At 38.0% G+C, this 13,181-nt stretch overlaps 1 protein-coding gene across 1 annotated transcript in view; it reads right to left on the bottom strand.

The window, feature by feature from the left end:
- The window catches only part of LOC124596328 (dynein axonemal assembly factor 5), a 98,345-nt gene that overhangs the window by 16,386 nt on the left and 68,778 nt on the right, over positions 1–13,181 (bottom strand). The window contains exon 9 of the mRNA XM_047135431.1: positions 2,068–2,252. Within this exon, the coding sequence (XP_046991387.1) occupies positions 2,068–2,252 (185 nt within the window). The remainder of the gene's footprint in view (positions 1–2,067; positions 2,253–13,181) is intronic.

Here is a 13,181-nt window from a genome sequence, read left to right as displayed (position 1 = left end):
GAAAGTCATACAAGTAGCTTTGGTAAAGAGAAGTTATTTGAAGCCTGCAGCCAAGAAATACATGCAGGTGCGGGGAATCAGTTTGTTGTTCCTTCTGCCCTAGTGCATCTTTTAGTCTGTTACTACTTCCCCCTCTTGTAGAAGTGACTGCTTTTTCTAAAGACTATGTTCAATATGTTTTATGGGTGCCAAATTACAAAGATTAACTATGAATTATTAGCATAAGCCACTTCATTTACATAACTTATAATAAAGGTGCATAGTAATTGTAGAAAATCATACAAACTTTGAGGACTAGAGTACACACTGCTCTTTAGTTTATATTTTAAAGACTCTGTAAACTTTATATGGATGTAGCACTTCATCATCTTTCAAATCACATGCAACACAGGTACTCCACTATAAATCTGTATACAGACTTGAGTCTTCATAAATGGCAGCACACTGGATCAGCATAAAATGTACGCAATTCTAAGACAGTGGGTTGTACCTGGCCATTTGTATACAGTAAAATAGCGACATTTCTTCAAAACATCATTGCTATGATTAAATCAAATGAAATGTTGTGTACTGTTGAATTGTGTATGGTTGAGGAAAGTAAATATGGTAAACAAGCAAACTGAAAATATGAATTGATGGTAAATATGGATAACACAGAAAACTCTAGAAAAATTTGAATTTTTTTGCACAGAGAACATTCAGAGACATTTCAACTGGAGAACACAACACAAATGTCACAATTTTCAGCACACAACTGGGATAAGATTTCCAATGTATTTGAGCACCAAAATAAGAAAATTAAGCAGACCAATTTACAACAGAAATCCTGAGAACAAAACCTGAATATGTTAATCTACACATAGGTGAATCAAGACATGTGGCCTGCAAATCCAGAAAGTCAGTCAAGGCTTATTCAGAGAAATCCAGTATTTCAGTGTCAGAATGAATGTAAGGTCTAAGAATTATTTCAGGTGAATAAAGTAAAGAAACTGAAAAATAAAGTAATAAACCGGTTACTCAAGAAATGACTTAGTTATGGCATTACACCAATAACCACAAGGAGGAAGGAAGTTTAGAGCTAAATGTACAGTCAACTATGAAGTGAAACTGAGCACAAGCTTGAGTTGAGGAAGACAGGAAAGAATGTACACCATGTCCTTTAAAAGGAACCATCCCGGCATTTGTCTGAAGTGTTTAGGGAAACGACAGGGAAACTAACCCTGGATGGCCAAATAGGGATTTAAGCCATGTCCTCCCAAATACCAGTCAATTGCCTTATCACTGTGTCACCTTTTTCTATGTTCATACCTAGAGCTCCAATTCAGTTTCCGACAGGTACACAAATAAATGTTGTATGACTCCAAGCCTAGTTGAAGCCTTTTATTTTGGTCCTATTTTGACAGTTTGCATATCAATTTTGCTGCTTATCCAAGTAGCTACACATCTAGTTGAATGGGGCCAAATAGACTTCGTTCAGGACTTTTCCAGTACCAGGAACTGAGACCGAAATCTGTGCATTAGTAATGACCAATGCCAGCCACTACACTGTGAAGTGACCAACTTGGTTGGTGTAAAGATATACTAAAATTTATATGGTTTCTACACTTGGCAAATATTTGTGCATGAGAAATATGATAAGAAACACCACAGATTGGATCACACATTAAACATTAAATGGTATGTCTCTTCTTAAATGGTTGGACAGGCCCACTACCTGACTACATGAACAAATGAACCTACCACCATGATCAACACTCTCTCTACCATGTAATGTAAATTAAAAACATGTTTTGTATTAACAGTGATTCATTATACTGGAACCTGTTTCTTGTAGGTAAGAAACAGTAACATCTAGCAATGTCCATTAACTGAACTTAATAGGGATTGCTAGGAAACATATCTATACAAGGCACAAACACAACTAAAACCAACAAGAAGAAGTTGATTAATCAGGAAACAATAACATTTCTTCAAAACAATTGATCAAATACATGATATAGAGAAAAGAGCATTGGTATCCGCTAACTGATCTATTGCTATGGCATTCAGCTTCGCAACATATCGTACCTGGTCTTCAATTAAAGCAAGCAGGGCTGGGAAAAGAGCAGAGCCAACTGGTGCCAGAACATGTGGATCAGAAAGGACACCACAGACTCCAGGGTTCACTGCTGCCCATACACATGCCACACATGCAGTACGCACAGCCTCTGCTGACCGGCCTGCACGCCATGCCATGTTTGGAACTGCCACATCTGTGCATGTATCATAATAAATATACAATTACTAAGGACAATCTCAAAACACATAATATAACCTTACTTTCATCAATCATGCCTGGCTCTATAATGATTATTTAAGATATACTGTTGTGCCTCCTTTGTCTCTCTCATCCTCCTCACTATAACTGATGGTTCTTCTTAGTCACCAGTTCTCCAATTTATAAATGACACTACTATACGAGCATGAATAATTAACAACTGCATGATAAATGCACACACCGCGAATGGTAAAAATTATCTTTTTGATAAAGAGGACAAAATCAAATCTCTTGTATACATTTTGCAATAACAATTTTGTAGATAATTGGTAACCAACAATACATACATCACCATTTTTCTCCAGCATTGTTTGATCTTTCTTTATTCCACATTTAGGGTTGAATAATCTTCCCCTCCACATTGTCACTCTTCTGACTTCTCTTTAGGTTCCAAATACAGAACTGGGAATATCATGTCCTAGAAGTGCAGCTTTCAGAATATAAAACCAAAGTTTTGAGCCATATGAAGTTTCTTAACTTTTCACCTAATATTTCCTCCCTCTCTGTCTCCAACACTTGACTTTCTCATTTATTTGATAAATTGGGTACTGTGTCTCTCAAGTTGCAGTAGAAAGATAGAATGACTACTGAAGAGAAACACGGGAGAGGTTTAAAGGATAAGCTGTACAACTAAAGAGACTATGAGAGATTCAACCAACTGCAAGCAGTAAGAGAACATACAAAATCTAGTCAATTCATAATATGGTTTAAAAATGGACCACCAAATGTTTAGACATCATAAAGTATTACAACACTGCTGTAGTAATAATTAAAGTTGCGCAGAAATAAGATACACTAGCAGACTGGATTTCAAAAAGTCCAGAATGAAGAGATGAAATGTATGACACTGTTTGTGGAAATTGCAGCCTCTGAAACTAATAGAAATTCCTCAGACAAATTACTTTGAGACACACCATCAGACAGTCTGTGATGTGGCAGAAAAGCTTAAGCAGCAAGAGGACTAGTGTCAGAAAAATTAGCTCTATTGATATTAAACATATTTTATGGTAACTACACAAAAAGAGATGTACCTTTGTCCAAGTAAACAATAAAGTAATGATCATAACAAAAACATTAAACACCTTTTTTAAGTGAATAATGACATACAGATCATAAGAAATAAATGTAGTATCATAAATTCTGCTTTGTGGTACAGCCATTGATTTTCTTTTTATCAATGGTAATACCTCACAGATAAGGACATTAAAATTTTGAATATAGTACCATCCACATACAAAATCTGCAAACAACGTGGTATAACATGTTAGTTTTTCCTCCCATTCTGCCTGCATATGGAGCGGGAAGAATGACTGCTTAAGTGTCTCTGTGCACGCTGTAATTAGTCTAATCTTGTCTTCACAACCCCTACGGGAACAATACATAGTATCTGAAGAATATATCTCAATTATTCACTTAGTAGTGGCTCTTGAAATTTTGAAATAAGCTTTCGTGATGTGACTGCCATTTACCTTGAAGTGTCAGCCAGTCACAATATTTTAGCATTTCCATGATGTTTTCCTGTTAATCACTCAAACCTGTGGTCATCAGTGCTGCCCTTCTTTCTGTATGTTCACTATTTTCTGTTAGTTCTATTTGGTGTTGGTCCCAAACACTTGAGGAATATTCTAAGATGTGGCACACAAGTGATTGTAAGCAGTCTCCTTTACAGACTGACATCACATTTTCACCCATCAAAATTTTGGCCACTCACTGCATGGTTGAGAGAGCAGAGATGACTAGTGAGGGTGGTAGTAATATGGACCATGGATGCTATCTCACGATAACACTACCACGTGATGGCTGCAGTTAAAGCAACTGCAAGAAAAAAACACTGTATTTTGGCTGCTACAATTGGAGGTTGTCATAGTAAAGAATCTAAGCATTGTCCCTTTCTCCATTTTAGTAATTATGGTTGAATTGAAAGTAGTTCTTGCCTGAGCCAGCACATCGATCATGGTGATATGACAGAGCTAAAACTGTGATTTATGATGTAGTAATGTATGCAAAGTAGAGTGCTTTGAATCTCCGATATTGAAGTGGATGCTTGAGCCACTGTAAAATATTGCAAGTTAATAATGGGATAGATTTACATACAAGGTAGAAAGCAACAGCTGGATGAGGTAAAAGGACTATGTTTTTGTTTAGCAGGAGAAAAAGTGGCAGGGTTACATAGGAATTTACTATGATTTTTGCTTTATTTCTTTTGAGTAGTGAGCATAGGTTAGATATGAATAGATAATTGGCTGAATTAAGAGTAGCCTTTGTATACTGACAGCAATTTCCCAGTATTCTACCAGTGAACCTAAGCCTGCCACTTGCCTTACCTATGACTGAGTACATCCCAGTTCATATCCCTACAAATAGATGCACCCAGATATTTGTATGAGTTGACTGATTCCAACTGTGACTCATTGATGCTGTAGTCATAGGGTACTTCAGCATTTTGAGAAATGAACAAGAGTATGCTTCTCAACATTAAAAGTGAGCTGCCAATCTCTGAACTACTTTGAAGTTTCATCCACATCTGACTAGGTATTTGTGTAGCTTTTTTCCAGATAGCACTTCATTATAGATACACTGCAAAAAGTCTAAGGTTACTATTAATACCATCTGCCAGACCATTAATATTTAATGTGTACAGCTAATGTTCCAACGCACATCCCTGAGGAGTGTGCAAAGTTACTCTTACTTCTGTAAAAGGCTCTCCATCCAATACAACATGATGTGTCCTCTCAACTAAGAAATCCTCCATCCTGTCATAAATTTTGTTTTATACCCCATATATCACTATTTTTGTTAATAAATGTTGGTGTGGTGGAAAGTTAAATGTTTTTGGGCATCAAAAAATATTGCATTCATCTGATTGCCTTGATTTATGACTTTCTGGATATCATGTGAGAAAAGTGCAACTTGAGTTTCCCATAACCAATGTTTTCTGAACCCATGATAGTCGGGACAGAGGAGGTTATTCTGTTTGAGATATCTCACTATGTTTCAGCTTAGAATATGTTCTAGAAATCTACAGCAGATGCACATCAATAACATTGGACATTAGTTTTGTGGATCACTTCTGCTACCCTTTTTGTAGATGTGTGAACTGTGCTTCCTACAATAACTGAACACCAGAATATCTACACTTTCCTTAGTAACTGAACACTTAACCCTGATATCAGAATTCTGGCTTTTGCTTTGCTACTTTCCATTTCTCTTAGGCACTGTGTCATGACACTAACTTTGGTGCCACAACCTCAACATATGAACAGAATTTCTTTGGATTTTGAGAAGCTTTTTCAGTGGGAGTCACTGAAGGATTCATGCACTGCTCTCTCGACAGCCAAATGTGTTCCATTTTGCATTTATCTACATCTCTATGCTTTGTTTACAGCTATTATGCACTTGTCACTGTTTCCTTACAGTGATTGCAAGCCTTAGAGAGTCCCTCCCATCATGAAATGTTCTACTAGGTATATGTCTATTCAGTACATGAGCATCTATCCAGCTAAAGTTGAGCTGCAGTTCTCTACATGTTCTTGCCCAGATGTAAATGTCTTCAGTTCTTTGACATAACTACCTCTTAGTTTAGCTTATTGAAAATGCAAATCTTCCTACTTAATTTTATCTTGCTTACTTGTTTTAGCTGTCTTACTTTTTGAGTGATCACTGTTGCTACAATTGCCTCATGGAAAATGGAAAAGAGTGTCTTGCATCATTGGCCAGGAGGTCCCTTGCAGGGCAGGTCTGGCCACCTTGATGCAGGTCTTATTACATTCAACGCCACATTGGGCAACCTGCATGCCGGATGGGGATGAAATAATGATGAAGACAGCACAACACCCAGTCCCTGAGCGTAGAAAATCCCCAACCCAGCCAGGAATCGAACCTGGGCCCGTAGGACGGCAATCAGTCACACTGACCACTCAGCTATCAGGGCAACAATTGCCTCATGGTCATAGATGCCAGTTTCAATATGGACATCCTCAAAGGGTCACTTTGGCACCATTGGTTTGATTGGATTTGACTGACAAAGGGATAGAAAAACAACAGTGGTCTCAGTCCAATGTTGCCTGGACTAAAACTGCCAACTTGTTTTGGCTGCCTTTTGTATTTTGGTAATCATTATTGGTATAACTTGTAACAGGATACTCTCTTCTAGCACTACTTTTCCTCAACAGTAGTTGTTGATACCAGTATTATTTTTTGAATTTTGGACAAGTTAATATTATCTAAATTCCTTTTCAGGAAACTTTCATATAATTTTATACGCAATATGCTATATTTCAAGCTACAATTTATGAAAAGAAATTACTTTATAAATATTTAATTCTATGTTATAATCAATAATTACTAGTTCTGAATGTACAGTTAAAATTATTTTTTTAAGGAACATTTGAAATTATGAATTATTTGCACATTTAAAATTTCTATTATTAATTATGCAATTCTGTATTTTTTACTACGTTTATTTCTGGATTCATTTATGCAATAATAATCAAAATTGATAATGTAACGAAAACTAGTAGGAATTCATTTGTTAAGAAAAATTGTAAACCCTTTGGAAAATTGTTATTTTCACAGAGTGTGAGAGTAGTAAGCTTGCCTCTGATGTGATTACATGTGTTTTTGTATAATAGGTGCGAACAATGTAATTTTGGCTTTGTTAATGTGAAAAATCAAAGTACTGTATGATATATTAAAATGTGAGAAAATCAGTGGAAAATATATATACGTAAAAAATTCTGCAACAACAATATCCCAATTTATTTAGTTCAGACAAACCACGAGGACAAGTAGTTAGATTTTCAACTTCAAGAATCAGACTCCTAGACAAGAAGAACTGGAGCCATCTCAACATCACAATCTAAGTAAACCTGAAAATTTACATCAATCTTCGCTCCTCTCAAATCTTCTTAAAAGACTTTGCTTATTAACTACTTGGACTTGACATTGTTTGATGTGGACAACAGATGGAAGAAGGAAGGAGGGAGGGAGGGCGGGGGGGGGGGGGGGGGGGGGGGAGAGATCACAAACTGATACCAGTTTCAATGGGGACAGCCTCAAAGAGGCTGTCCCCATTAGATACAATTCCGAACTATCTCATCTTGGCAGTTTTCAAAAAAGGCATTTAGTAATATTTCACAGAATGTCTTCTCACATTGCCACTTACAAAACTGTAATTACTCTAATCATTTGTTGGATGATTAATGTCTCCTTCAATTATGACATTTTGATTACGAAACATGTATACTAGTGAACTAAGGTTCTGGATGACTCTGGAAGTCAAACTGGTCATTGATAGGAAGATCCAGTTATAAATTTATACTTGAATCTTAATAGTGAGTCTTGCTCGAACAATGTGGCATGGAATTTCAATTTCTATTTCAGTGGATTTGAGTTTCTTGTATACAGAGACAAATATACCGCCTCCATTTCCCATTAGCCTATACTTTCGATATACCTTTGAATTACCCAACAAAATCTCACTGATATCAATTTTGGTTTCTAGCTAGCTTTATGTATCCAATTTGAGCTCCACTGCCTTTCACAACTGCTTCAGATTTTGGCACTTTGTTGTGAAAACTTCAGCAGTTGATTAATAGGACTTTAGTCATTTTAACTTTGATGACAGTCTCTTTGGGTCTTAACCCAGTAGTTCACAGCTGTCAGTATCTGGAATGGACGGACAGCCATCTAAGTTAAAGGAACCTAGCACAATGTGTAGTGTACCCCTGACTCATTTTGATGGACCTTACAATTTGCAATCCTATTCATAAGGCTACGAAATCACAATTCAGTCTGTTACAAAACTTTTGATGTCTCTGGCTCAAGCTTTCCAGAGAACCCACTCTGGGAACAACACTGCAGATGAGGCTTAACTGAAACTTCACAAGCAAGGCTGGTCTTCTGAACCCTCTTTACCAGTCACAGTAATGACCCAAGGTGACTGGCACCACGCACCACAATCTGCAGTTGACAATCTTGTTTGCATGTGGGCCCACTGCCTCAATATATTTTTCAAAAGACAACAATCTCTGTCATAAGCCATAAAATTTTTCATTTATTTTTGTTATCAAACAGCTGCAAAAAACATATTAACCATGGAACAGTGAATCACACAACTTGTATAACAAACCCAAAAGCTCTTAAAAATATAATAAATAGCAGAGCTGTGGATTTTACAAATTGCAACATCCAGTACTTACTTATATGGTATTTCTATACGTCATGCCATAGGAGATGTGTCTCATAAATTAATCTATTAGTCCACAAGTGGACCCACACATCAACATTGGCATGATCTGTATCGAATATGAACAGAAAGATGGTAAAATTTGTGGAAGAACCCTGTAAAATGCAGATTAGAGATGAACTCGACATCTGTTGACTGAGGAACCACATTTTATCATCATATGACCTCAACTTATACATTTGTTACATCCGTATGCATACTGAAGTCTAATATAATCTATACCAAAGATACAATCAAAGACATTACACATGTATATCAAAACTGTGCACCTAAGCATAGCAGATAGTTCACTGGCATACAGAATGGTGATAATTCGATTTTACATGCCAAAAATATATGATATGCAACATTAGCTACATTGTCAGGGCAATAGAAACTTAAGACAAGAGTTATAACTGTATCTCTATATAGTGAGAATAATAATACCTATGTATAAATCTTTTTAGCATCATTGGTGGTGGACAATTACATGAATAGCATATGCATTCAGTGTGCGACGGTGTAAAAAACTATGAATTCATTTTAATCTAGCTAAAGAGGAGATGAAAAATAAGGAACAAGTGTTTACTTTCATAGCTGCATGTCTAAATTAAGTTATACGTAACATTAGATACAGATCATACCAATAATGATCTCATTTCACATGTGGACTGATAGATTAATTTGTGTGTCACATCTCCTACAACATGATGTAGAAAGATACTACGTATGTAGGTACGAGACAGTACCGTATGTCGAATCCATAACTCTGCTATTTATTATATTTTTAAGCTTTTGGGATTTTTTATATGATTTACTCTTCCATGGTTGGTATGTTTTTGTAAGTGCTTGATAATGAACGCACAGTCAAAACTGGCCAATAGCAGGAAACAAATGAAATATTTTATGGACCACAATGAACAATATTTTCCTTAAAAAAATCTGCAGTTTATTGCAACATGTTCTCTTAATGGCTTCTGAAGCAGACTCTTCAATGACGCCTCCAGGCACACACAAAGAATGAATAAGTTGATTCTTCCCAATCTTTGCTGAAACTTCCCTTGTGGATACTGTTATTCACTGAATATTTCAATTGCTGATGATTACACACCCCTACACTTACGCACTTGCCTTCTGGCAGCACGGCACACAGCAGACATGAAATCAGCACTTTTTAATGTCATTTTATACATTTTGGCTCTTTTCCTGCTCTCATGTAACAATACTGTAAATTTGTGGGTAACAGTTTACTAATATTTGTAACTGTCAGTTATTTAATGATGAAATTCAATCCTGACTTTCCAAGTAGCTTGAGTTCACCTATAACCTTAATAAGACCATTTATATCCCATGTAATGAACTGATGCCCTTGAGGTGACTCAGACGACATGACAACCACCAATGGAAAAGTAATGGTCTTTGATGGTGGCAATGGCAGATCAGCTTCCTAAATACATGGATCATGTGGTAACACACCTATATACAATACTATCTACAGCTGGGTAGGAGTGGGCAAATGGTTCTCTGGTGGAGGTTGGTGATGGAGTAAATGAAGAAGGCAGCCAATCAGTTGATAGAACACTTTATAGGTGAACATGAACAGGCCTAGTTCAGCACATCTAAAACAGACATACTGGAGGTGACAGGAGGCGATCCTCGGACCCCAGCACACCGGCATGGGCATGCCAATATAAGCATTTCCTGTGGACAGCAGCAGCAGCCTGGCTACCACAGCATGCTGGCAGATGGTGGCTGACAGCTGCAGGGCGACAGTGCAGCAGCAAGGTAGCATCCGAGTGCCAGTTCTGCCATGTCTCACAGAGTTACAAAACTGACAGCATATAACCGAGAGCACGCACTAATTGCTTTCATTCTCTCGTTGGCACTGTGACAACTCTTATGCTGTAATCTCCTCTTGTGAAACTAAATTTGCTATGATTTTGAGACTTTTATTACAATGTCTGCACTGTACTGTGAAATTTGTGTGATTATTAAAACTGTTAGACTGCTGCACGTTCTTTTAAGTGTTCTTAGTTACCACACAAGTGACAATGTGGACATTCAGATTTTCACGTGTGTCAACAACAAGTACTATGATGACAACAATTGTTTTGTTAGTAACAGTACTTCAAAGCCTGCTACAGCAATAATTGGAGGGTCAGAAATGCTTGGAACCAAAACAGCAAGTAAAAACGGACATTTTGGAAAAGGTGCTGACAGTAGTGCTTGCCAAAATGCAACAAAAGGCAGCCCATCCACCACAATTTCAAGCCTATGACAAATCAGCCAAAGATTGGGAGTAATAAAAAGCAACACTTCACAGCACTCAAGGGCAGTATTAAAGCTCTCTTTCTATCATGGATGGTTGGCTCTCGTCATGGAACCCACATTGCTATAATTCGGGGCAATGTGTCACTTCCGTGCCAATCACCACCTTGCTCATGTGATATCTTTGAGGAGAGAGTTCTATTAATGTGGGGAGCAACCTAACCAAACATAACAAGCTTCGGCAGCAGAATTACAAGGGCCTAGTAGGAGGTGCAGATTTGTCACTATAAATTACAAAGAGTGATGCGCAGATATCATTGTCAGGGTTGCAATCATTTGTTTGGCACCAGACAAACAGGTCTGCCAACAGACGTTACATTTTTATGACCCCACTAATGAAGAAGTCGTAACACTTGCTCAGTTATTTAAAGTTTTGCGAGTGTCTGGCCACCAGATAAGAATCCTCAGAAGATGTTGCAGCAGTAAACAGTGACCACAATAAGTGCTCGTGCTCTGTCACATTCAGTGAGGCAGAAATAGCAGCAGTGCAACATACCTGTAAACCTGCCTCAACAAAACCTCGTCAGAAGCAGGCTCCACTGGCATATGCCTTCTCCCATCCACTTCCTTCTTGCCCCACTTGTTTTATCAAACATGATCATGGTGACTATCCGAACTGTTTAATTTACTGCCTGTTAAAAGTAAGGAGACACTGTGGCAGTATATCTCTATGTTGTTTCATGCCAACATGCAATGTGAACAAATGACAAGTGTTATCAAGCCACAGTTCAGCACCCAGGTAGCATGCCATACAAGTTATTTACAACCATAAGCTTTTATCTTATGTGATTTATGAAAGTTATGGAAAATACTGATGAAAATTTGAATTCCACTCTTTTCAAACGTGAGTTTTATGCCTAGTCACTGAGTCCACTAAGTAAACCAAAAAGGTAAAACCACATGGCTGGAAGTCATTTTTGGTAAACAATAAACAATATTCAGGGAAATATTCTTTTCTGTTAGTTTCTATGCTTGAGACTAAATATTACTGTTAATGATACAAATGATATTCTGCAAAATCTGTAAGACTGAGTATGGTATAACTGCCCGCCCGGTTAGCCGTGTGGTCTAATGCGCTGCTTTCCGAGTGGGAAGGCCTGACAGATTTGTGTCGAGGTCCGGTGTGCCGGCCAGTCTGTGGATGGTTTTTAAGGCGGTTTTCCATCTGACTCGGCAAATGCAGGCTGGTTCCCCTTATTCCACCTCAGTTACACTATGTCAGCAATTGCTGCACAACACTTTCTCCACATACGTGTACACCATAATTACTCTACCACGCAAACATTGGGGTTACACTCATCCGGTGTGAGACGTTCCCAGAGGGATGAGGGGGGCGGTGGGAGCCGAACCACACAATAACCCTGGGTTCAGTGTGGGGCGGCGGTGGGGTGATTGGACTGCTGTAGCCTGTTGCGGGACAAAGCCTCTCCATCATTTCTAGGTCCCCAGTTCCATACCATACCGTCGTATAACTACTGAAGTCTATTTCATCACAAAGTTATCTTCTGAGAAGTTTTCTTCTAAATTCAACAAAATCAGCAGTGACAGACATCATTTCTGTGACTGGTCATAGTAAGAAGTCCACACAGTGTTAAATGTGTGGTGTCGACAAGTACAAACAACATATCTCCACCATCGCAAGATCTTGGACTCTAATCTAACGGCCCGTGCCATCTTGCTTATTCTGTTCACTGTATGACTTTCTGTAATGTGGACATTTGTACTTACCGATACAAAATGTATTAAGTGTGTTTTCCTTGGGCTACAACCCAACATAATTCACAAAATGGTGACCCCAAATAAGAATTCGCACGCCGTTTCTTCTAGTGCAAGTATTTTCTTGTCTACTAGGTTGGCTTTGTTTGCGCCTTCCTTCGTTCCACTTGGCCATGTACCTACATCTATATCTACAAGATTACTCTGCTATTCACAAAGAAGTGCCTGGCAGAGGGTTCAATGAACCACTTTCAAACTGTCTCTCTACCGTTCCACTCTCGAACGGCACATGGGAAAAACAAGCACTTAAATTTTTCTGTGTGAGCCCTGATTTCTCTTATTTTATCGTGATGATCATTCCTCCCTGTGTAGGTGGGTGCCAACAGAATGTTTTCGCAATTGGAGGAGAAAACTGGTGATTGAAATTTCATGAGAAGATCCCATAGCAATTAAAAATGCCTTTGTTTTAACGATTGCCACTCCACTTCACGTATCATGTCTGTGGCACTATCTCCACTATTTCGCAATAATACAAAATGAGCCGCCATTCTTTGTACTTTTTTGATGTCATCTGTCAGTCCCACCTGATACGGA

The sequence above is a fragment of the Schistocerca americana genome, chromosome 2 (genome assembly GCF_021461395.2).
Source record: "Schistocerca americana isolate TAMUIC-IGC-003095 chromosome 2, iqSchAmer2.1, whole genome shotgun sequence".
NCBI lineage: Eukaryota > Metazoa > Arthropoda > Insecta > Orthoptera > Acrididae > Schistocerca > Schistocerca americana.
Note: the sequence above shows the minus strand (reverse complement) of the source record. Positions and strands in the feature narration are given on the sequence as shown.